This window comes from Urocampus carinirostris, chromosome 5 (genome assembly GCF_059441175.1).
Source record: "Urocampus carinirostris isolate Australia breed hairy pipefish chromosome 5, RoL_Ucar_1.0, whole genome shotgun sequence".
NCBI classification, from domain to species: domain Eukaryota; kingdom Metazoa; phylum Chordata; class Actinopteri; order Syngnathiformes; family Syngnathidae; genus Urocampus; species Urocampus carinirostris.
In genome coordinates, this window is record NC_142353.1 from 29,544,837 (window position 1) to 29,571,622 (window position 26,786).

The following is a 26,786-nucleotide window of genomic DNA, read 5'->3' on the forward strand; positions in this document are numbered from 1 at the left end:
GGACTTTAAATGAAATAAATAGTATTGTGCTTCTTTAACCCAAATACTGTTGTAAGCGTGTCACTTTAGATATCATCAAAATCAACGGGTGACTTCAGGTAACAATTAGCCCATCTGGCTAGCACTACCTAGCGTAGACACCTCAGTCGTTCAGTATTAGACCGAACACAGGCGCACATTTTACAAATAAGTTGGGTATTTTAGAATGCGTAGAAATTTATAAAAATAAATACCATTATTTTCTTATGGGGAAAAGAAAGGTTTGGGATTACTGAGGTATTGCTGTAGCATTAAGTAAAGATGGGGTTTATTCATGTTTTACACCGTGTTGAGTCTTTCTTCTAGACTAAATTTCAGACCCTTACCAGTGTCTGAAACTCATGACAAAAAGTTATTGGACACCAGGGCAGACTACTCTGAAAAGTTGCCGGCCCAGCCATAAAGTTGCCTGCCCCACTTTTCACAACTTGAAACACAATAAGACGACTAATCGCAAAAAAAAAAAAAAAAATCTTTGCATGAATGAAGATGAGTAAATACATCTTCACGTCGTCTGCAACAAGCCACGTGAACTCCTCTTTCCACGATGCTTTTAATGTACGTTTACCTTTTGTAGCGTCATCAATTTTGTTAGCTTCTTTTGAAAATTTCTTCTGGGGATGAGGTTTTGGCTTGATTCCAAACCACTTTACCATTTTTCTTGTGTTCTCTGTGCATCTACTTTGGAAAATGATATGCAAATGCACAACCTTATAAGGCTCGGAAAAGTCTGGAAGCAAGAAGTTATTCGATGCAGGCTTCTTATTGGCTGCAGAGTATGCAAATTGCCAAACAAACCAAAATTTCCAAACCCAAATTGGAATAAAGCAAACGTTTGTAACAAACTACCATTCCATCCTGTCAAAAAAAAAAACGAAAAAAAAGAAGAAAAAATAGAAACAAAAAAGGATTTTTTTTTATTTACTTGAAAAATTTGTCGGCCACCCGGGAGAAGATTTTTGTAAGTACGCCCGATGTAAAAGATGCTAGCCCCGGGCGGCATTATTTCAGACACTGCCCTTACGTGGTGTGGTGCTCTCTGTTATAAAATGTAATAAATGATGTGTCCTGGGGGTGATAAAATCCAATTACAATGGGAATTATATGCTATGGATGCAAAAAATATTTGTTAGGATTTTGAATAAACTATATTTGGGGCGGCAGTAGCTCAGTAGGTAAAGCGCTCATCTTGGGATAAAGAGGTTGCAGGTTCGACTCTCGGCTCCTCCGTGTTATATGTCGAAGTCTCCTTGGGCAAGACTCTAAATCTCGAATGCCCTCGATAAGCAGGTAATTGCCTTGAATGCTGCTATTGGTGTGTGAGTGTGGGTGAATGGATAAGTGTGAAGCATATTGTAAAGGGCTTTGGGAGGTCTTCATTGACTCGAAAAGCGCTATATAGATGCATACCATTTGACATATTGAGCAATACTCCTTTCTTTTTGGAGGTCATGACTGATTTTAACCCCGGTTCAAAATTGTCTAGCTAACAATGGTTAAAGCTGCCAATTCCTAACCCCGAATGAGGGTTGAACCAAAATAATCATATGATGCATTTTCGATCACCCATCCTGTATTCGGCGCTGACCTGTGTTATTTGTGCGCCCCCGATACATGTCATCGTAGGCCTTCCACTGCTGTGAGACTTTATAGGCGTGGATGAATACGACCAGTACAGAAACAAGGCAGATGAGCGGCACCAGCACAGCCGTGCACAGAGCAGCATACACGTTGGGGATGAAGCACCTAAACACAGAGGAAGGCAATTTGTTATGATTGTTTTCAGGATCCTCCCTGTCACGGCATCATTTTTCCCAGCAGAATCTGGGAAAATCTGCATTCTCCCATTACTCAATTCTAGTTGCGGATGGCAAAGTAAGCACACAAAAAACCCTCATGTGACTTTTTGTCCCTTTCACAATTGTGGTGGGAGTGTGGAATCCAGATAGAACTCGGGTCTCCGGTGACTACACAGAGAACTAATTGGCTCTCTGGTAGCCATAACAAGGTGGGAGGTATGCCAAATAGACATTTGCATCACATAAGTGGACCGTGAGAGCGTAAACACGGTTTCCTATATGGATATTTGTACTGTAGTGGCCTTGTGGAGGGTGGGAGTTTTGTGAGGTGAGGGGCGCTGTACTGAAAATCTCATAAGAGGGAAATCCTGCCAGAAGCACATTACCTTTTAAGACTATTTACTGATTTTAATCTGGAGGAAAAAAAACAAAAAGAATAAACAAACAAAATACTAACCTTTCTCAGTTCCTTCATGGTCCCCTTGGTAACAAACCTTTTGAATTAAAATAAACCGCTTTTCTCTCATAGTTTTGCAAACATTCTCTTTTTTCCTTATTTATACTTTTGATACATTTTTACATTTGGTTCTTCATTTTTTCCTAATTTTATTTATTCATCCCAAACTGATCACATGCTAGTTTTAAACGTTTTTCTCATGTTTTAAGGGCAATCTTAGATATTGTTTATTTATTTTGACATTGGCATGATTACTGATGTGACTCAGCTGTGCCCACTAATTTGGCGCCAACTGCCACTGGTTCTGATTGGCTCCCTGTCAGTATTTGAACCCAGTACTGTCATTCCCCTGTTGTCAGTCCGTCTGCGAATCTCCGTGTTTACTAGGCAACCCTTTTTCAACATTGACTCCCGCCTGTCCGTTTTTACTCCCGTTTGACCTCGTCTGCTCTCCCGTCCCGGCTTACGACTCTTTTCCCGACCCCGCCGACGTCTTGCTGTGACGGACCAGTTTTCCGCCCCTGACACCGCCATCGCTCGCTACGGAAAATCCACTTCCGTGTTCGGATCACAATCCGAGTATGAGAGCGACTTGCTTTCCGCGCCTAGCGAACACTGGATCATGAGCGTAGCCCTTCCTCTTTCCTTTAATAAAACTTGTGGTAAACGTCACGCAAGTGGGTCCTGTTTCTGTTTCGGTCTTGCCAGACATCTAGTCTAGGGAAAAATACGAGAAAGATGACTGTATCAAATAAGTTATTTTTCTTGTTAGTATATTTCCCGTTTTATTAGTAAAACAAGTTAAGGATTTTAAATAAGACAAATATTAAAATAACCAAAATTATATGCCAGTGGAACAAGTTTTTGTCCGTGTAATATCAATGAATTTGAAACATCTGTTTAAACTTTTTGCAAGAATTAGTCAGGAGGGATGAAAGTTTTTCTGAAATGAGTGAAATTATGTTATCTTGCTTATCAAATCATTTGGGACATTTGAATTACTATTCGTATGAGTACATTAGCGAGTTAACTACAGAGCAAAGTAAAAAAAACTATATTTATTTCATATGCTAATGTAACATTTTATCAGTGTGACGTTAAATGATTAAATCAATGTTTTTTATGCAGTCATATCAGATATTTTTTTATATTTAATGTGATGTTTCTTTCTTTATAGTATATTTATTAGTATACATTGTTTATTTTTTTTGGGGGTGTGGACTCAAGTCAGGCAGCCTGGACGATTTGTTTAAATGTGTGAATATGTCAGGAGGAAGACTGTATAGGGTAGTAGTTAGCATTGTTAATGCTATCCTCAGTCACTTTTTGTGCTTTCCATTAAGTGAGCCACCTCATCTCACAGCTGCACAATATTCGCTTGACTAATCATTGCCAATGGTGTTGAAGACTATAGCTTTTTTGTTGTTGTTGTCTACTAATAACTGCGGCCTACTACCGTCTGTTATGGTAGTCACGTGGTCGGGTCACGTTTGTGCAATAAGTGAATATAACTACAGATCTAAATTTAAAAGATGGCACCCATTTGGGTAGCACCATCTCTTCCCATTTGCGAGAGGCTTCTGGCATTGAATGAGTTAATAGCCACTACTAAAAATGGTTTGTTTTTTTGGTTTAATTATTCCTTTGACAGCAAACCTGAAATGGGAGTGTCAGGTATACCTAATGTTGCTTCCTCAGATGAAGGGACACGGTATTAGCATTACAGTATTGCTGGTTGGAGCAATTCTAATGAATGCCGCCTCTTTCCCCGCAAAAGAGGAAGGCTGGGTTTACTTTTCTGACCACGCTGAATACGCCTCTGTATCCGCAAATCTCACCATCTATGCGCCCAGTGTCTTACCCACCCACACAAGCTGGCGCTAACACTCGGTCCTAAGCAAAACAGCCACACCTTGGCTAATTTTAGAAGTCATTTTCAGGTTTGGAACCTAACTCGTGTATCAAAACGACCTCTTGTGTAAATGTTACATTATGCATTGTATTTGCAGGTGGGAATACCATGCCAAGTGAGCTCATTTGTCTGTTTTTCAGGATAAACGTTCTTTCTACTTACAGAAACTAAGCGGTTTATTTATAGCTCCACATGGTTGTTTTTCGGATTTGTTTGGCCTGGTGGGAGTTTCCGGCCGTAAACTTAAGTTTCTTGCAAATGACTTGACTCACTTTTCTGTGCTTTAATTCGATTGGTCCAGCCGTCACCTCACATGATGTCACCAGATCAGGTGTTGACTTTCAGGTTGCGTCACTTGAAAATACAGTATTCCCTCTGCATTTTGTGGTTTGTTTATACATATTGCCTATCCATCCACATATTCTCGAATTCTTCTTTTTATCTTATTTTAATTTTATTACATGTTTATCTTAGAGTGCAACATATGATCTGGTTGTAAATATGCTGAATTGTTATCAATGACAATAAAGACTATATTCCCCCTATTCTTGTATGCATCTTGGACACCAGAGTGTAGTAAAAGAAATGTGTGTTTACACAAAGAATATGCAAAAACCTACATAGTAAGTTGTATAACTGTATTAATAGTGTTTGTGGAGCTTTGCATTGATTGTTAGCATTTGATAGTGTAGCTTTAAGCTTAATAATCAATTCCGATTTTTTGGGGTGGAATTAGATGTTTTTGTGAGATCGTTGACATTTCCAACTAAATGCGACATGTATGCCATTTTATCTCCTGTGCGAAAGCCAAAACTGGTCTGCATGCGCAGAAGAGGACACGTGACGTCACACGCAATGCCCTGATGTTTGCTGAAGTTCTAAAGGATGCTAACAGCTGAGCATTGTACTCCAAATAGTAATTAAATCTAAACCTTACTTTCTCCCCATTTAATGCTGTCTGTGTGGTGTGATTTATATTTCAGTATTTTCAACTACCACTAAAGGATAGTATCGCTTTATCAACGAGCGCCACTATTGTTCACGACAGTGACGTCGAGCAACATGTTAGGAATCTAGTTGTTTGTGATCGGATGTTGGTCGTTCCGTTAAAAAAATAAGATGAATGTGTGGAATCATGACACTACGTGTTTTCGTCTGCCGTGGTTGCTGAATTCTCCACTTCATCCCGCCCAGTTGAAAGCAGAATAGTGACGCCTGCCACACACAGAAGTCGAATTCCAAAAGATTGGATATGTATCTGATTTTGGACCACAAATAAAAGTGGCCTGGGTCTGGTGTAAAAAAAATTGGATGTGTGCTGTTCAACAGATCGGATACAGGTCGCGTCTGTGCAAATAAATCTGATTTCCCTGCAGTGTGAACCTAGTCTTAGTTGCCTAAAAGACAACAGGCCCAGACATCACACACTAGGCTACACCCCTCCAAAGCAAAAATCCTTTATGCTTATATTTTACAGTGATACTCAAACTTTCGGAACTAAATATTTTTTCCTAGTGATTTAAGATCTAGTATCAGTATTGTCGCACAAACGCCACTGCCTGTTATTGCCGAGGTCCAACTCATCTGTGAAGAGCGGGATGACGCTTTACAACTAAAAACAATGGCGACCAGATGAAGAGGATACTGTATCTGAGTCAGATTAGGAGGCTTATTTTGCTACTGGTAAACATAGGAACCAGTACTATCTGTTTCATGTGGGTGAGGAAACTCCTACCCCCTAAAAAAAAAACCTGGCCTGGAGAGAAGACGAGCGGCGCCAGTATGTACTTGCCCGAGACACACCACAGGAAGTGGTGCCACTACGACCGTGTGGTTTAAGGAATCCGTGAACCGTGAGTCCTCAATGCATTGCAGACTTTTTTCAATTAATAAGTCCCACGGTTACATAAATACATTCTGGAATAATGGCATCAGTTTACAAGCACCTTTGCACACGAACCAATCAGAGAACTGCCTTTTGTTACCTGGGCACCAATTGTAGCATTTCGGATGAATTGTTTACATTCCGAGTGACATACCAATAACTAATCCCCTTTTACATGGCGTTTGAGAGAAATCCGATCGGGGAGGGTGGAAACACAAGCAACGTCTTAATGCAAACAGATGATATTTCCGATTTTAACTTTTGTCATAGAATAAAGAATCTTTTCATATTTCTATCACCATAATCACAAAAGTACCATGCTTGTTTTCTTCAAAATTGTGCGCCATTGCTTTGTCCTGTCTAATTTGTTCATGTACATGGCTTGCCAGAAGAATGTACTTACACTATATATGGATGGATAAATCGGTGGGGGCAGATAATAAAATGAAAATGTCACAAAGTAATCATTTCTATCATTAGTCTCTGAATTTTGAGTCCAGTCTCAAAAGCTTGTGTGTGGCTTGCTAGTAGTTTGGACTTACACTGTATATGGACAGATACCACTGAAGCATTTTCGCCGTGATGGCAGAAAATAAAATGGAAATGTCACTGAGAAATTATTCAGATAATTTGTCTCTATGCTTCAAGTCCACAGAACAAGGCTTGCCAGAAGCTTCTCTTTACACTAAATATGGATGATTACAACTGTGGAATTTTCTCCACTGGGACAGAAAATAAAAGGGAAATGTTAGAAAGAAATCCTTCGAATCATTAGTCTCTGGACTTCAAGCCCACAGTCTCAATGGCTTGTACGTGGCTTTTCCCAAGTGTGGAGTTGCACTATATATGAACACCTGTTTCATTTTCTCTGTGGAGACAGAAAATAAAAAGGACATTTCCCTAAAAATTCATGCATATCATTCATCTCTGTATGTATGTACCCTGTATGAGAAAATCAGATTGTGTTACGCTTCATACCATCCTACTTGGCAGAAATTCACTTAATAATGGTTGGTATAAAATAGATTAACTACGAAAATTGAGAAAAACTGTAAACTCTGTCACACTTACACGTCCCCTTGCAGTAAGCCGTAGACGGCGTGGATGTTCCAGTCAAAGCCCCCCAGCAGGACCACCACCAGGATGATGATGACCAGAGCTGGAAGACCCCAGCCCAGAAGGAAGTACAGCAGGTATCGGCGATCGGTGTGCTCATCATTCATTACAAGTACCTGCCAGAAATTTACAGCCTGGGGACACGAGAGAAGAAAAATCACAGTAATGAATATATTGTATGCCGAATGAGAATGATAAAACTCTCAAATATTTTTATACATTTTGGGCCATACATTGCCGATTTAGAAACAGGTGTGAGCATTATTTTCATAATAAAAACCATAGATCACAATTTTATGAATTTCATATATTACTGGAAAATACCAAACTTTTGTCCATACACTTGGAAGCATTTTAAGTACAATAAAGTAACGTGGATGGATGGTGTTATGAGTGCACTGCAGGAAAGAGGTCTAAATATAATGGAAGCTAGAGCTCTTGTTGGTGATATAAAGGAGTGGAGAGGTGTTGTGAAAGGATAGTGGGATTGTGGACGCGTTCTTAAGTATGGGCTGGGCACCTGTATGATGCGGCAGGGGTAAACCAGTGAAAGCTGTCGGGCCCTGCTGTTGAACAAAAGAGTGTGTTGTGTCACCCTGACCTGAGTGACATGGCCGCTTTCTGGTGTCCCGTTTCATCTGGAGAGACGAAAGCATGACCAACTTAGGTGCCGAGGTGCCTAAATTGTTTGGGTGTTTGGGCAATTGGGTTGGCCATGGTCCAAAAATGTGTGTGTGTGTTTTTTTTTTCCCGTTTTTTTCCCTATATTATATTGTATGTGTTTGTCTTGCTGTCGGTCAACCCTCTTGAGGGATATGACCCTGGTAGATAGATCGATAGATAGTTAGATAAATGTCTAAATGTAACAGTCTTTGAAAAAAATTATGTGTTTTTGCCTGTTATTTGAGTCAAAGGTGTCTTATTCAAAGGAATTATTTTTTTTTTTACACCATTTGGGGTCACTATAGTAAAAGTGTATCGTGATTTATGTACATGTATAATACCAAAAGGGGGTTTAAGGATGATATATTGTTTATGATTCTCAAAAACAAGATATAACGACATACAGTCTAGATTCTAGACTCTAGAACAGGGGTCGGGAACCTTTTTGACTCAAAGAGCCATAAAAGCAAAAAATATTAATTTTATTTTGGGAAAGAGCCACACCATATATTATGAGACAAATTTACAAAATTGCTAAACCCGCACCCCAGACAAAAGCTTAGTCTTCAGCACATTTATTTTTGATGATTTGATAAAAATTATGAAAAGAGAATAATGCCAGAGCCCCTGTCCCAAAATCAACAAACATACCACTTTAAACTTGTCTCTTTCTTGCAATTACTCAAGATCGGTTAAACTCCTTTTGACCCTTTTTTTTTCATACATATTGGTTTCAAAACCAGATGCAAGCAGTTATTGTGTAAAAACGTCACAACATTCTGCAAATAGGGAGCCTGATGAGCTCACTTTTGGCGCAGATGGCGTAGGGCGAGAGATGGGAGGGAGTGCTTGCGCTTTTTGCATGGCTCCACCCATCCCTCCCACTCACCCAATCAAAAGACTAAGTTCTCTTCCGGTGTTTTGGCGTATTTACAGTGTGTTCTGTGGATTCATCATAAGGTATCTGAACACTGAACACAGATTATATAGTGAACTTTTATATAAAGGATTCTTTAGCGTTGTACAGCCAAAACGAGTTTTTTTCCCACCTTTTTTGTGTGCCACCTTGACTGTAAATTGTAGTGAAAAACGTGCCCTATATATACTGCGAAGTAACGCCATGAGACTTAGTTCTGGATTGGCTTTGCGTGTACCTGAATAGGACGAACTACTCAAGTTTCGAATAGGATGGAGAAATTTTGCATGCAATCAAATTTGTCTCTGAGCCATAGATATTCATAGAAAGAGCCATATATGGCTCGCGAGCCATAGGTTCCCGACCCCTGCTCTAGAACATGGCTTACTTTTCAGTTTAGCTACTGCATGGGTTTGCATTGTGTTGTGCATTCTGATTGGCTTAACAGTTCCGAAGATAGTAAATATTGGTCATAAATAAATAAACAAATCTTTACAGTTTATAATACTTTTTCTTGTTAGACAAAGGTTTTGTCTGTTTGATTTCAATGCATTGTAGGGTATCTAATTGTATAATAATTGGAAAAGATAAAATAAAAATTGTTTTCTACTTCACGGATTTCACCCATCACAGGTTCCTTTTGGAAACTAACCACCCCGATAAACAAGGGATCCCTGTATAATAAAACTGAGCAGTGCCAATGCGATAAAATTTGCATTAGGATCTCATTATGTAATCAGGAAGGACACAAAAACCGTCCCGCTCTTTGTTCGGAGTAATGAACCTTTATACAACACCTATAAAGCCGACGATAGAGATGAAGCCTGAGAACTCATTTGCAAACACAGCACTAATGCATCAGGAGGTTACGGGACGATGACCTGTTCCTCAGTCAACCTTTGCTCTCTCATTATCACGTCCGCATTGTTTAATGGTATCTTGGACGCTCAAGACCACGGCGGGCTTGCGTAACGAGTTCGTGTCAAGGAAACAATCGGGAAATGTCGGCCTTTGCCTTGGAAGTGAGCTGGCGGGAGCTGTCGAGTCACAATAAATGGAGCGTGTTGCCTTTGAGGTGAACTCGCTAACTGTAGATAGCGAAGGTCAAAGTCACAAGGCGGGCATGGAGAAGGGGGTGTTTTTTCCTGTGGTTTGCTCCTCGAGTGTGTTCAGAACTTGATAGTTGTGTCTGAGGAAAGTGATAGAATGTGCCAAAGGAAAATATTATGGCCAGTTTTTTTCTGCCTTTAAGGTTTTATAATACACAATTAAAGCAAAGTTTACAGTTTGCAAATATTTTAAAACCGATATGTATTAAAAACAGGAACAAAATAGCATATGCAAAAAAAGTTGCAAATAAGAATTTGATTCTTGAAGTTACAGTGTGTATAAATTCCCCACCAGGATTCGAAGAAGACACACTACGGAAGCTTGAAGGACACCACTTGGTGAAATCTGGAAGCTTAAATATTTTTTGCGTGAACAAGAATGAATCTCCGCTAGCTGGCAAAAGACATCTGAAGACAGAGAGGTGGATAAACCTAAAACGGCTAAAAAGAGCGAAAGAGCTGGAAGAAAGCAGGTGTAGGTGTCTAACTTTAAATGTAAAAATTGGAAGAAAAAAAAACGTTTGGTGGAAAAAAAAAATACTAAACAGAACATTCAAATATTGGAAGAACAAAGAATAATTCATATCAAGCGTCGGGTCCCTGAATAACAGAACACAGCAACGTTCGCTTGCATGACTAGCTGTGGAAGGCGGGTGACACTGCAGAACAAAGCATGAGCAGCTAAAAATAAAAAGAGCGGTTAGCGGTGAGCTATAGCCTTCATCCAAGTGGCTAACATTGAGTGGCTGAAGAAGGTAACAGTTTAAAAAAAACGATGAATCTCAAATCACAAAATTTGACCAGCCGTAAAAGGAGAGGGACACTAAAGGACAAAGCAGAAGCAGCTAATAATCAAATTAGCAGCTAGCATCAAGCCATAACCTATAAGTGGCTAGAGAAGGAGACAGTGGGGAAAACAATCAAAGATGACAAGTACCAGATTCCTGAACCATCAGACCAAATCATCATTTGGGCTTCCAAAGTAGTAAGATGTTTAGTTTCTTCAAAGGGAGCCTCAAGTTGTGTAATATAATTGTTATATAATTGTATTGCTAACGCAACATGAGCTATGTTTTGGCCTGGATAATCTATATCATCACCAGCTCCGATACACGAGGGGCCACCCCAGCAATGACACTATTTTCTTTATTACTAGCCAGCGTAGCATGAAGCTGTTATCTTAAGGTTAAATTACCACTTGTTATTGCCTCGACTTTTCAGATGACTAACTCCCGGGTCACTGACTGGACATGCGCGTCACGCCCTGTCGGCGGCACATGAAGGCAAAACACTGTAGTGTTTGTGTGGCAGAGAGACCAGAAAGTGCAAGCTAACGTTTTCGATAGTGTTATAAAAACAGCAGTTATGTAATAATACGAGGCCAGCCTAAAAGCCGCTGCATCGAACCCCGCCTAGTTATCGCCGAGCCAGCAACAATCCGGTCCAGATATTGCTTGCCTTTCGGCAGATGTGCATGAATAAACACCTCTATTTTCTCCATTAATACTGCATGTATTGATTTCCTTGTGGTATGGCTTGCTGGTGCCTGTTAATATCAGGAGCTGGGCTGTGAGTGTCTGTCTGATAGGAGTTGTGAGACATCAACAAGATCAATAGAAAGTCTTTTGGGAGGACAAACAGATCTGATGACAGCCATCAATTACGATCAGAGTGCCTGGGATACATTGAAGGCTCTTAATTGCAAGCTTGTGAGATTACGTCTGGACTTGGCGAGTTGGACTGTCGCCACTGTTGTACTGTCTGTATGTAAGTGCACGCTGCAAAAAATAAATTATTATCCAATTGACAGAACATTTGCCTCATTTTAAGTGCATAAAAGTTCGTGATACCGCGATCTCGCAGGTAAAGTTTACACTTTAGTCTATTTATCTATCTATCTATCTATCTATCTATCTATCTATCTATCTATCTATCTATCTATCTATCTATCTATCTATCTATCTATCTATCTATCTATCTATCTATCTATCTATCTATCTATCTATCTATCTATCTATCTATCTATCTATCTATCTATCTATCTATCTATCTATCTATCTATCTATCTATCTATCTCCCAAAAACCCAAACAAGTTAGGCACCTCGGCACCTAAGTTGGTCATGCTTTCATCCCTTTGGATGAAACGAGACACAAGAAAGCGGCAATGTCACTCCGGTCAGGGTGACAAAACTCCCTCCTTTTCAACAGCAGGGCCCGACAGCTTTCACTGGTTTACCCCTGCCACATCATACAGGTGCCCTGCCCATCCCTTAGAACGTGTCTACACATCCCACTATCCTTTTATAACACCTCTCCACTCATTCCTACCACCAACAAGAGCTCTAGCTTCCACTATATTTAGACCCCTGCAGTGGAGTCATGAAATGAAATGATCTGCATTTATATAGCGCTTTTCAAGTCAATGACTTCCCAAAGCGCTTTACATTGTACTTCACATTTCCCAATAGCGGCCGTGATCTGTGCAGCCATGTAAGGCGCTAACCTGCTTATTGGGGGTATTGGGGTTTCAGTGTCTTACCCAAGGACACTTCGGCATGTAACACGGACAAGCCGGGATTTGCACTGGGATCCCTTAATCTTAAAACGATCGCTCTACCTCCTGAGCTACTGCCGCCCCAACATAACACCATCTATCCACGTCAATCACGGCCTTCCTCTTGGTCTCCTTCCATTTACTTCTGCTCTAGGCATCAATGGGTTTTGAACTTGCAAGAAGGACTGAGAGAGGATTTTTCAAATAATAGAATTCCATCCCATCTTAAAGCCCTCCTCCGAGACCCCTCTTATTAATAAATATTCAGGGTTACAAAAAAAAAACACCCCTAAAAGGTGTGGAAATCAAATAAAGGAAAAGTGATTGGCCGAGAACGACAATGATGTAGTAGTAAAAAAAACAAAGAAAGTCAAAATAAGAAACTGGTATCCCAAAAAATCTTCTTTGCATTTGTCCCAAACTAAAAATAGAATAAACGTATCACTGCCTTACGATGTTTTCGTTTTACAGTGAAGAATAAGTTGTTTTTTTCGGCCACTCTATATAACCTTTTCCCAACTATACAACATAAACGACAAATATTTTTGTGTGCCCAAAAACTAAAAGTTAAAACGTCTTTGTGTTCATGCCTATGACAAGTTAAGTCTATTAATGGTCAAAGTCACACAATAAAACTCGTCTGTTAATGGTTAAAGTCATCATAAAAATGCCTATATCGTATTGGCTGAATTACCTCACATAATTTTTGTTTCTTTCAGTTCGGAATCTCGAGTGCCTCATAAAAAACGTGCATCAATGATGTAATACTGTATTTTGTTTGTACTGTATTTATTGGCGAGGGGTCCAAGGCTTGCAGACGCTTAAGGGAGAAGCAAAAACATGATAACCATGGACATAAAGCGTGCGTTTATCAAGAAATACAAACACACGAATTCTACACTCGCTAAACTGCATAACCATTATCAATCGACAGTTGGCGGCAGCTCTCAGCAATATGGGACTTGGGAATATTGAAGGCGGTAGCACAAGTGCACTTCATTTTACGAGAAAAACTGGCCCAAAAAAGACCCCCCAGGCCCGACAAAAGTGCGATCTCCTGGTCCCCATTAGCAGCAATTGCGATCAAGGATAATGGATTGCGGGCGGCACAGCGTCTGAGTGGTTGGCGCGTCCGTGGGTCAGTTCTGAGGTCATGGGTTCAAACCCAGTGACCGGCGTTCCTGTGCGGAGTTTGCATGTACTCCACAGGCGTGGGTGGGTTTCCCTCGGGCACTGCCACATTCCAAAAAACATGCATGCCAGGTTAATTGGCCGGTCCAAATTGTCCCTAGGTGTGAATGGGCGAGTGAGTGTTCTGTCTCTGTGCGCCTTGCGACTGGCTGGCAACCAGTTCAGGGTGGCTCCAGCATCCCCGTGGCCCTACTGAGGATGAGCACTGCAGATAATGGTGGATAATGGATTGCGGAATAAGTTCAACCTGCGATGCACTTAAACAGCAAAGTACAAAGCAAGAGATTAGGGTAGTAAAAATATTTATTTCTTTATTTAGACAATGGTAGAATCATTTAGTTTATGAATATTTAATTGAAACCCTGGTAAAATAAGCAAAATTATCCAACCTGCACTAGATAGGATAATTATGCTCACTTTAAGGGTTATTTTTCTTATATTGTCTCTAAAAAAGGTAAAATATCTTTAGTAAGAGACTTTTATACTTAAGGCCAATAAGAGAACAGATCAAGTTTTTACGTGAATCATTTTGAAAGTGGGCCTAGAAAAATAATGGGCCGATCTTCAACTTTTTGGGTCAAGGTCATGAATTCCTTTACTTTCAGATAATACTTGACCATGTTCTTTAGAAAAGACTAAAGTGATCTTATAGTGCACTTCCCAAAAATAAAATCTTACCTCATCGTGAGAATTGTTGGCGTAATTTTTTGAAGCTATCTAAACTTTTTGTCCAAAAAGAAAAACACATGTATACATAAGATAAAAGTAAAATATCTTATCTACCAAAGGGGGCACTGTTTTGGTATTTTTTTTTCTGTGGAGGTAGAAAATATTTCTCAAAATCAGCCAAATGATTTTAAAAATATTTTATTGTTATTTCTTAAGAAATGAGAAAATACAAAACGATAAAAAATATACTTAAAATTAGAAAAAAATCTGCTGAATCACGATTTTAAAGTTCTGTTGGTGGTATACAAAAATCATGCATGGACTTGCTCACTCATATCTTTCAGATTTAATTGTGCCCTATATTCCGGTTCGAGAGCGTTCTCCATTCGGCCCCAATCCTGTGGAATGCTCTTCCCCCTGAGATTCGATCTGCAACCTCAGTGGAACTGTTTAAATCTAGGCTTAAAGCACACTTCTATTCTATAGCATATACAGTAAATAACAAATATTTCATGTTGACAATAGCTGTGTATTATTTGTTATTGCAACATCCATTGCAGTCTGGTCACCCTGGAAGGCGGATTACCTCATGTCCCTTCTCAAGGTTTCTTCATTTTGCTCATGTTGAGGTTTTTGAGTTTTTCCTTGCCCTCATGTGGGTTTTAGATCAGGGGATGGTGTAATAATAGTCTGTGGTTTGCAATAATATGTGGTCTATGCAGCCCTTTGAGACTCTTTGTGATTGAGGGCGTCACAAATAAACATGACTTGACTTGAATTGACTTAATCATTTTGGGTACTTTAGATTTTAAGGGATTAAAAAAAAAAAATAACAGACAGCACGTAACAAATAAAAATGTTTGACCATCCAGCAAAAAACTGAATTGTTTTCAGTTTTCTGGAAGGATCTAGAGTCATGCATGAATCTGGCCGTTACGCAACAACAATAAAAAGACCTGCAGGGGTCAGAAAACGGGTCGAGCGTAAGGGGTAAGACCTGCTTGCCTGGGGTGTTTCTGAGTGGTCCCAGTCCAGACGACTTAAAATGAAAAAGAGAGAAAACATGCTGAGTCTGCAGCAGACTACTTGTGAATCAGGAATGCTGCATGTAAATAGAAAATCAAAACTCTTTTTTTGTTCAGTGGGGAAATTAAGAATCAACTACTGTATTGTACTGGATTGCTGTGTACCACACTTTATGGCATTTTTCTATAACGATTTGGAATTAGAAAAGACACGTTGGTCCCTTTTTACAGCATTTTCCCTACGATGGACCCTATGCATGTGATGACACTCTGCCTTTCCTGGCAGAATAAGAGCCATGATGGACAGCAGAAAGCACCCCAGCTGTCAGCCCTTGAATGGACATTTGCGTTGAAACAAATATGAATAACCGGACTGAAGAATATAATTTTTACGATTGTTATTTATTGCTGTGCCGGCAGGGTTCCAAGCAATGTTCCCTCTAATTTTCCACGGGTCTGAGCGTTCACACAAAGTCGGTGAGCAACGCTTGAAACGACAATGAGCAACCATAATCCCAAGTGTGGCAAGATAATTAATTATCAAAACTTGACATCAAGTTACATTTTGCTGAGTTTCCGGCAATGCCAAATTATTTTTCTCTAAACGACGTTTGTTCTTACAATTCTTTCACAAGATTTCCATTTCTTTTTATTCCCTGATATATTTTGTCGCATAATATTAACATTTTTGGGGGCTTATTTAGTCGGTTGTAAAATACAGAACTGTACTTAATCACATTTTTAGTGGAAGTACAATGTTGGAAACAAAATTCACTTGATATAATTGGAAATTATTTGGATGCAACACAAACTTTTTCTTCTTTTAACTGTGGTTTTTCTCTACTTTTTTTTGAATTCCTTTGAAAAAAATCTCATTGTGTTTATTTTTTACAAGCTGTTACTTTTTTCTTTTTGTTCTCTATTTACTTTTTTCCTACATTTCTTTCTTTTGTTTTTTTCCGTCTTTTTTTCTAAATTTTTCCTTCTTTTTTTCTCTTCCTTTTGTTTCTTTTTTTCTCAGCTTTTCACTACTTTTTCATTTTGGTATTTTTTTTCTTTTTTGTTCTATTCCCCACTTCCTTTAAGTCATTTTGTGCATAATTTTACATAATATTTGGTCATGTTGGATTAAAGAAGCAAAAACAACCTGAAGAGCCATTTAGGACCCGAAAAAGTCGGTTCCTTTTAGTGAGCCGAGCCAAAGAAGCCGGTTCTCGACAAACTCTAACTTTACTCAACTTCGTTCTACTTCGACTCGACTTCAAAATACCGCATTTAGGACACAACGTCAGGGGAACCCGTGCATGTTTACCTTCATGCACTGTAACTTTGACTTCGCTTCTTAATTAGTAATTTTGAGCCCTGATTTTTGTGCGCTGGCTAGATTTTCTTGTGCGCTGAGAATGTGCGAGCAGTGCGCAATTGCGCACGCGCGCAGCTTAGAGGGCACACTGGTTCTAAGCCCAATTTGAGATTTTGTCGTATGCCTTTTGATGAAGACAAAAGATGGTGATGTTTATTTGCAATCAAAGGGAGGGATTATCAGCCCTCGAAGTATTCCAGGATTTGCAGCGAGCATTTTTTACAAGGTACGTTTGAGTTTTTATGTTAAGAATGTAAGAATTACGCCAAAGACACTCAATATAGCTACCAATAAGTTAGCTGGTGTTACTGTAACTGAGTGTGTCTGACGTCTGCTGTGGATAAACACATTGGCCTTTTGAAAATGTCCATAAATGATAAACAATTTAAGCAGTCGATTTGAGATTTGATGGCACCCTGAATAAAACATATTAGCATAAAACGCTAACGTTAGGGTCGTACCGTTGACATTTCTTACCAACCGATGGATATGTAAACGAGCTGATTATATTGAGATTAACCAAGAGTTAACAGTAATATGGCAAAAAATCATATGTATTGAAAACTGTTATGTGCTCTACCATACAGCTTATTATGCTGAACAGACAAACTATCAACAAACAAAACGCGAGACAAACAGAGGATAAAACGACATTTCGCCAAAGTAAATATTTTCAATATGCTCAAAAGTGATTTATATAAAAGGTGCAAATTACCCATGTTCTAATGTTCTATTAGATTCCCAAAACAATTTGCGGGAGGGGTATGCATTTTTCGCCACAACACTGATAAGAACTTATATAAGCTTTTGGATCATCACTGGTGTATGGGGATACTCAATTTACAATAAAGTGGTACAAATCATGTGGACTGAAGTCAGGCAAACTGGACGATTTCGTTGGATGTATGGCTATGTCAGGAAGATGATGGTATGAGTTGGTAGCTATCCCTGCGAATACTATGCTCAGTTTGTGTAAATAGTGTTCTTTGTGCTTTCTGTCAAGGTGAGCCACCTCATCCGACAGACGCACCATATCAATTTGACTAGTCATTGCCAATGGTGTTAAATAGTATTGCTTTTGTTGCCATTTACTGGCATTACCCTCGGGGGTGATAAACGTTTACTACGGTTTACTGCCTTACGTCATGGTGTCATCACGTGGTTAGATCACATGTGTGCAAAGGGTCAATAGGACATCAATAACAAATTATTCCGCGTAACCAAAAACTTGCAAAGTTAAAACTTTGCAGCGTTTAAGCATATGACTCTCCAAGGTACTCCTCTAAAATGTCGATATGCTTTTGGTCGACGTTATATTAAATGCTGGTCTGCTTTTGGTTTGCAGATATACTATTGCTGAAACTATCTCCCGCAATGCCTTTCTCTTCAATCAGTTCTGAATCTTGTGTGTTTTGTAAAGACTTTGCGAGTTAGCGTGATAGAATAATTAATTTTTTGGTATCATATTTATATGCTATAGGTCCCTACACGTTCAGTGATGCTTAATAGAGAAGCAAAATCATGATAACCATGAAACAAAGCTTGCAGTTTTCAAGAAATACGAAAAAGGCCATGATCAATTGATGATCGGGACTATTATCAAAACGTAGATGGAAAACAAGGATATGATTTAGGTATTTGACATGTGAAGTGATATCAACTCTTACTTGTATCAGCATCCAAAAAAACTGGCTGAGGTGGAAGTAGTGAGAGAAAAGTCCCAGGGTTGCACAGCTGTCCTCTGAAAATGCCTTTCCTCGGAAAGTGGACACCAGGAAGCAGATCTGTTGGAGCAAAAAACACAAATCAGAACTCCATTGAGTAAGGGAGTAAACATTTACATAAAGATCACAAGAGTGGTGCTTGAAAGTTTATCACAAGTTTGGTTAAGTTTGAGTCAATAAGATTATGTAGTAGTTACATAGTTGTTAATTTGGCTGATTGAATATCATGTGGTGGCTCCAAGAGACGAATTATCAAGTTTTTTTTTTACCTGCAGGCGTAAACAGTCCAATAACTAAAATTATTGTGCACCCCTTATGAAGACTATGCAAAAGTCACGTAACCATGGAAGGCTGTGGAGATACCTAGACTTCTCAACCGTTTACATCTTATATCAAAGTTCTAATTAGGAGCTGGAGTGTAATATGTAACCATGTCTCATTATACAAATTGACCTTGGATGAATCTAAATTGAACTGCAACCACAACTTCACTGCCACGTGTTTCCTATGTCGTAAAGAGCCTCTATCATAGAATTTAAATAAGCAAACACAAATGAAGGGCCGATTTTTAGCAACATGATCATTAGACAGAACTTCACGAAAGGTAATCACAGTCAGATAATGATGACCTTTCCCTGCAAGGAGGTTATCAGAGTGGGAAAGTGTCAGGTGTAGAAGGTTCATCGGGACCTATCTACTGTCCCCCGCTGGACTCCTCTATTGTGAAGGCCCCAAGAAGAGGAGTCTGCCTGTCTAGACCCTCAGGCTACTGAGCAACTCGGAGAAGAAAACAAGGAGGTGCAATTTCGAGCAGCTTGTGTAACGTGACAACTTGCCTGCAGCAGCAGATCCAGTCCAGCAGGAGTTTCCAAAAATAAAAACAATGAATTGATATATTTTGAAGATTAAAGCGAGTTACAAACAACTTTGAATAGGATTGGATTAAGGCAGGGGGTTCTCCAATAATGGGGCGCTTCCCCATGGGCCTGCTTTAAGGGGACGCGTTTTACCTCCGTGAATTTTTTTTATACTGTCTTAATAAAAAGTGAAATTGCACCTCCAGTACATTAGGGGCAGTAGCGCTCTCATTGAGCATTAGCATCCACGCTGTACGTATTTTCGCATAGCACAGAGAATTAGTCTGAAATGCAGACCCGTAGTGTGGCAGACCATCGAGCAACACCAAGAAAACAAAAGGATTAAGAGACAGGGAGGAGGAGACGGGGATAAAAGTAGTAAGATGGTTTGGAGGGGCGCAAGGGGTTTTCTTCTTTCTTAATTTAGGTAAATATTTTGTGATCGCAGTGCCAAAAATGTAAGCTGTTGATTTATTGTATCAGCTAGTTTTTTTGAACTTACAGATAGAAAATTTGAATATTTGATAAACTTTTCTTTTCTATAGTGTAAATCTAAAATGTCATACATTTTGGAATCATTACAAATCAATTGATATATTGCAGACTTTTTATTATTGTAATATGGAGACTAAGGTTTACAGCATATTAATATACTTTTTCATGATATTCTAATCTCCTTCGTGACCTGCTACATCACTGTTGTGGAGGAGTTTGCCTGTCCCAATGATCCGAGGAGTTTAGCTGTCTGGGGGCTTTAAGCCCGTGGTAGGGTCACCCATTATTCGAGCAATTTAAGACACTCAATGTAGCTACCAATAAGTTAACCACCGTGGCTAAAAAATAATACTCAAACGTATACCAATACCAAGTAAAATACTTGGCCAACGGGTAACGAGAGTTAACCAGCTAACGATAGGTTTGCTAGTAATTAACTCACTTTGGAGGGTGGGGAGTAAACTTAATACGTTCATGGTTAACTTATGGCATACGGCTATCTACATTGAGGTTGTTTGACATGATCCATTGTATGGGGATATTCCATTTACAATAGAGTGGTAGCGATCGTGTGAAAGTCTAAACTGACTGATCTTTTCTTGTTTCATCTTTATTGGGCTTTGGGTTGGCGATTTGACTGTACTAGAAACAAGACGTCTTCCTACTTTCACCCTTTTAAAGCTACACAGACAAAAAAAAAACCCAAGGAAGAGCATGACGTCACTCTCCGGTACTATAAAGAACTATAATTATGATGAAAAAATAGCCACAGTGCACTTTCCATCAGAGGCAACACTTGGTTACCGAGCCAACACTCTACCGCCAGCTTTCGCTGCAGATCGCTGTAGCCGAGTGTGCTGACGCTATGGAAGCTGTGCAGCAGCGTGACTATAAATAGCACAGGCCTGCATTACATCACTGACCCACGCAGGGAGGGGGTTCGAGGGGGGACCCGGAGCTGTCTGCCTACCAGGCCATCCATCCACCCTGCAAAACACTTAACCTACTCTGCTCCCCTCCTCCAACCATTCAATCCATTTCTTGCAGCCCAGACTGAGTTGCTCTCCATCCTTAGCAGCAACCGCAATACAACCAACCCCCTCTTCTCTAAATCCCCCCACGACCACCTCCTCCCTCATGACTGCTACCGGTCTGATCTAGCTGGTTCCAGCCGCAGCCTGCACCCTGACTCATTGGCTTTGTTCACAATAAAATACGTCAAAAAGTATAAATCTGAGATGATGCCGTGTTTGGCTCTCCTCATGTTTGTTCAAAGCGCTTGTTCTCGTCCGGCTCGGGCTGGAAATGACGTAGAAGTCATTTCAAATCTTGGCTGAAATAACGCCGAAAGTAATGTGAACTTCCTCAGCTGTATTTTGTCCCTGGCACAGTTTGTGTTGCTGTGTTTGTCTTTTTTCTCAGCATGCCTTCTTAGTCCACTCACTGGCTGCTGTTTGTCAGCCATGAAGGACGTTTATGTGCTGGAGGGACGAGTCACTTGCAAGACGAAGGTCAGCAAGGCCCAACTCATAGTTGGGTTAGTAGGCCAAATTTAAGTGTGTATACCAGGCAAGTCAAACATACGGTCTGCCGGCCGGATCTGGATGACTTAATCCAGGGAGCCATAGATTTCTGAATTCAGTATGTCAAAAAAAGAAGCAACTTTCTTGGTCATTTCTATCAAAAGTTATGTTTTTGTTTTTTTAATAAATGCAAACCAAATGCTCTCTCCTGACGCCCTAGGGCAGTGCTGAATTTGTATAGCGTGGTGAGTTGGTTCAGATGTAAAACTGCATTCACTCTACTGTTAAAATAAACCACTTAACACAGTCAATGCTGAACATGAAATGTTTTTTTCCATTGTTTTTGAAAAAAATGTGTTTAGAAAAGATCCCTTGCCATTTGTTATTAAAATATGTAGGGTAGGCTACCAATGTAGGCTGAATGATAAATTATAATACTGATAAACAAAGCTAAAATTTTGGAGCTGACATTCTTTTACTGATCTGGTCTGCTTCAGAACAGAAAACCTGGATCAGGTCCAGAGCTAAACTGAGTTTGACATCCCTGTTTTATACTAAATATGTGATACTGATATTTGACTGGGATCGATTTAATCCAATTTTCTACGTTGTTTTGTACAAAATGACCCAATTTTTAGGGTTTTTCTTGACAAAAAAAACACACTTTAAGGTTGTTGTTTTTTTCAGCATGACCCATTTAATTTTTCCTTTTTTAGCCATCAATGCCAGTGAATGAGTTAAGGGCTGTTGACATTAATGGCAATGAATGAGTCCTAAAAAAATAATTTACAAGTGTTTTTTTTTAAACCCCAGAATAACCCAAGTGGTTGTGTCAAATTAACCCAAGTTATGTTCATGCATGACTCAAATTGTGTTATTTTTGACCTAATTGTTTTTAGAGTGGACAGTAAAGGGACAACAAGATAGAAAGGTAGGCTGGTCTGAATTAAATAAAATGGATAGAATCAAGAGGAGTTGCAAGGAACATTACAACGAAAACAAATCTCAAATAAAACTTTGCTGCATTGAATATTTCAACCCTCGCTGCATAGTCACAACAAGATAAGAGTTTTTTTTGTTTTTTTATGGGTTGCGATTTCAGTTAAATGAGGCCACACAATAAAAGTAAAGTTCATGCGTGTTTGGGGTAGAACCTCAGGCCGGGGTTGATTTGCTGAGCCAGCCGTTGGCAAATAAACACCCGCCCCGCTTTGGTGTGTTTCCCATTCAAACAACTGCAACGACTGAACTGGAAGACGCAAAACGACACAATCCACGGTGTGAAACAGTGAAAAAAATATGAGACATGGGTGTAATCCGGGAAGGACATTCCAATAATGGCTAACTTTTGCTTATATAGCGCAGACTGTCCGCACAGCTATAGGATTTGGACATGTAAACAAGTTTATAGTGTAATCATATAGCCCGTCGAGTAACCTACATTTACCGCAGAGGGAAAACATCACAAACAGCCAAACAATCCAACGCATGATTGTGGACCTTAACCAGTAGGCACATATTCTGAAAACCGTGTCTACATTTACATGCAGGGAACTGTCCAATTGCAATCGGATAATTCCAAGTATCCTAGTTATAAAAGGACAAGTAAACACAGAAACCCGGTTAAATTATTAGTCAGACCGCGAGAGGTACAATCTAAAAAGTTCGAGTTAGGCCTTTTCTTTTTTGGAATTCCGACATATATACACATTCGATTAGTAGAATTTCTCATTCACACATTCAGTTTTCTTTCTCTATGGGGATTCTAGTACAAAGAACAATGATCCTTGCAAACTCCAGTTTCTTCTTTAAAACTCTAATTTACTTTGGTTGATTTCTCCAGGACATTACAGTCTTGTTTTTTGTCAACACGGAAACAATGCCACGGTTGTATCCGTCCATGACAGACAAAAACATACAACTAAATGCTGTTGTCTAGTTTAAGGATAGATAATAATAATATATAATAATAGGACAACGACCAAAACAAGGGACTTCTGTCTTTACGTTTTTTCATAATGTGATTATGGCTTACAGGGTTAAGTACGAGCAAAGTCATAATGGACTTAAATTTTTACGTGACACAAAACACTGTTTCATTTACGATCCCTTATGTACTGTCCCTTTCATTTATGCTAGTCTCAAGGTGTGCTACGTCGCTGTGTCTAGCGTGTTCAAAAGTTGTGCTCGCAAATTGCTCACCAGAATCAATAATATTAAATGGATGGGATATTCCCATTTCATTTTCTGCCCTCAATGGCAAATATGTCAATGTTGTATCCATCCATATATAGTGTACGTCTCTGTGTCTTGCAAGCCATGTACGAGCACAACTTGTAATGGACAGGACACAGCAAGGGAGCCCACTTTTGGAGCAAAAAAGCTCTGTGATTAATTCATTTTGGTAGGTGACATGAATGAAATCTTCCTTTTTTTTAATACCAGAAGTTTAATGCTGAAAACACATATATATGCATACTGACCTCGCTCATGATCGCCCTGCCCCCATCAAATGCTCATATGTGGGGATAATAGGAAACATGTATATGATTCTTTTTGATCGCTCCAAAAATCTGAATTCTGGTCCCAGTCGACCATTCACTGCATGTAAACGAAGTCACTGTCATTTCCAATGGCTACTGCATCTGCTTTACATTCTTTCTTGAGTCATATTCCTTGTACTTTAGATTGGACGAGTTGGATTCATTTTCACTGAGATGTGAGACTCAAGGCCTTTGTCTATCTGGAGAGGAACAGTTTAAAAGGATGATCATTATCAAGACAAATCCAAATTCTGAAAGCCACACGGTGCACAAACATTCTAGTGACTAGCTATGATTCCCATTAGGACACATAAAATATTTTCAGGATGGAACAGATATAAAGAGAGCAGTATAATGGTTTCTTGTTAGTAATAAAGAACCTTCTCTTAGTCCTGGGTTGAACTTTATCCAATTTTTGGAGCTAGACTGCCACCTACCGGCTGTTGTAGACAATATTAAAGCTTGAAAAGTACTGTACACTGATCTGATTGTTATGAGTTAGGTTGTAAATAGGCAAACGGGGTTATTAATGCTCAGTGCCATCTGTGCGATTTATAAGTGCATCAGTTGTGTCCTTTTTATGTTTATGGATAATAACATTGACAACTGTGATGTCGGCTTATTCGCAAACATTTGGTTGGCACAAAATATATTTACAGTCTATGGTGAATAAACAAAAGACCTTGAAATGTGACTACAGTTGTCTAAACCACAGGCTATATCCTTCCTCAGATAAACACATCCTGTTTCCCTGAGGAGGTTGGGAGACTCATTTCTGGCAATTATAGTCTCTCCCATTTAAACCCTGTGAAACCGCAGACAAGCTTAACAGTTTCAGGGTACTGCTGTCTGAACTGGCAAAGTTCACTTAGCATGCACGGATCAGCCAAAACGAGCGGTCAAACTCCAAAAATAGAACGTTAGTAAAGAATTTTTGTCGGCCCGCCGCTTTGTTTATCATCTCTAATGTCAGCAGTTTGTTTGTTCTTTGACCAACCTGAACGGGGTAAAAGGTTTAATGCACCATAGGTTGCACGTATGCAAATAAAAGCAACGGAAACCATTATCAGAATTAGTCCGTGTGCTTATTTAGACCTTCACCAAACGCTAGGAGTTTGCATTTGATACCCCCTTCTCTTTACATGACAAGGTACTCCCTTCGTCATTTCGCGGTTCGACATTCGTGTACTCAGTGCATTGCAGATTTTTGTCCATAAATATGTTCTGCGGATTATGGCATATCTTTACGAGTGCCAGTACAAACATACCAATCGGAGAACGGCATCTGCTTCCCGGCTGCTGCAGGAAGCAATTTGAATTTTAAATGCTTTAAATGTTGCTTGACAAACGAATAACCCTTTATGCATCCCGTAAGAGAGCATGCTGATCAAGCGACCTTAAGTTGTGCTCGTACATGGCTTGCCAAGAGAACGGACTTATACTACATCTAGATGGATACAACTCGCATTTTTGACGTGGGGGCAGAAAATGGAAATGTTACAGAGAAATCAACCAATGCACGAGGCTGTATTTTCACTTAGTTAATTCCCGAGACAAACAATTCACACGCTCAGTCATACCAAGGGACAATTTGGACTGGTCCATTAACCTGACATGTATGTCGTTGCAATGTGGGAGGAAACCAGAGTGCCCACAGGAAAACCACGCAAGCACAGGGAGAACATGCAAACTCTGCACCAAAATGCTGGTAGCTGGATTTGGTCCCGACCTCAGAACTGTGCCGCAGACGCGCTCACCACTCAGTAATCGTATTAAAATGTAAATGCAAAAGTACGTAGTACATACATATATGCTTCCTACTTTGAGGAAATGTACTGTAAATTCAACTCAAGGTTCTGCAGCTATAATGCACTGAATGAAATAATATTACAGTAGTCCAAAAATAATTCTGCAATTAGTCATGCAACTCCAGCAACCCAACACGCAGTTAGCAGACAAAGTACAGGAGCTAACAGTAGAACCAGGCCGAAGGTGAGAGGTTGCCGCGGCCTCCTGTTACTGTTTATATTGTGCTTTTTCTGGAAATAGAGGAAAGTTCATGGAAGTGATTTTGAGGTCACCAGCTGTTTGGTCAACAGACCATATTATGCAAAACGTAGGGTCCAGAAAGGGCAGCAGCACTTGCAGTGCGATGACTTGACGATACGAGCCTTGCATTGCACTTGAGTTTTAAAAATGGGACACAATCCAGAGGCACAAAAGGGAGCATGTCCATCAGTTGTTCATTTTAAATGCGCTCAAAGTAACTGGTAACTTGCTTGACCGCGATTAAACCTGATGGCCTGTGTTAGCCAGATATATCATATCACAATTTTTAAAATTACAATCTCAATTTTAGCATGAATCTACAAGAATATATTTTATTGCGTGTGACATTTTTTTTCACGTTTTACTAAAATTTGTAAACGAACATTTTAGGAAACTGGGTTTGTTTTTAAAGATCGTAATTTGCATTATTTATGGTATTGTTTTCTGCATTTTCCTGCAAAAACACGTGATTGATAAATTGTGTTCTATTGGCTATTTTGCTTATTTCCAAAATATATATATTTTTTAAATTCACTAGGAATATAGCAAAATAACAATCTAGTAAAATAGTGCAAAAAAAAAATAAATAAAAAAGAACAAAAAAACACACACTAAAAATGAGTTACCAAAATTATTCACCCTGACCACCCCAAGACACACACCCACCAGAAATAATTAATTTGAAAAATGTTTGATGGGGAAATATATATATATTTACAGCTTAGGTCACATTATAGTCTGTTTTGGCAACATAAAAGTAAGGAAATTCAAACTGTGAATTTAATGTTTAACGCTTTCTATGGCTGATGAGGAACACTGATATAAGGAACTAATTCATATACAATAAGGGCTAGTGGCAGTGTCCACGAAGCTTGCATTAGCTGCTTAATTAGTAA

At 39.4% G+C, this 26,786-nt stretch overlaps 1 protein-coding gene across 1 annotated transcript in view; it reads right to left on the reverse strand.

Annotated features, from left to right (window-relative positions):
- The window catches only part of adgrv1 (adhesion G protein-coupled receptor V1), a 133,586-nt gene that overhangs the window by 31,457 nt on the left and 75,343 nt on the right, over positions 1-26,786 (reverse strand). The window contains exons 82-84 of the mRNA XM_088336404.1: positions 18,367-18,483; positions 7,164-7,342; positions 1,628-1,785 (exon numbers count right to left, since the gene is read on the reverse strand). Coding sequence (XP_088192530.1) covers positions 1,628-1,785; positions 7,164-7,342; positions 18,367-18,483 — 454 coding nt within the window. The remainder of the gene's footprint in view (positions 1-1,627; positions 1,786-7,163; positions 7,343-18,366; positions 18,484-26,786) is intronic.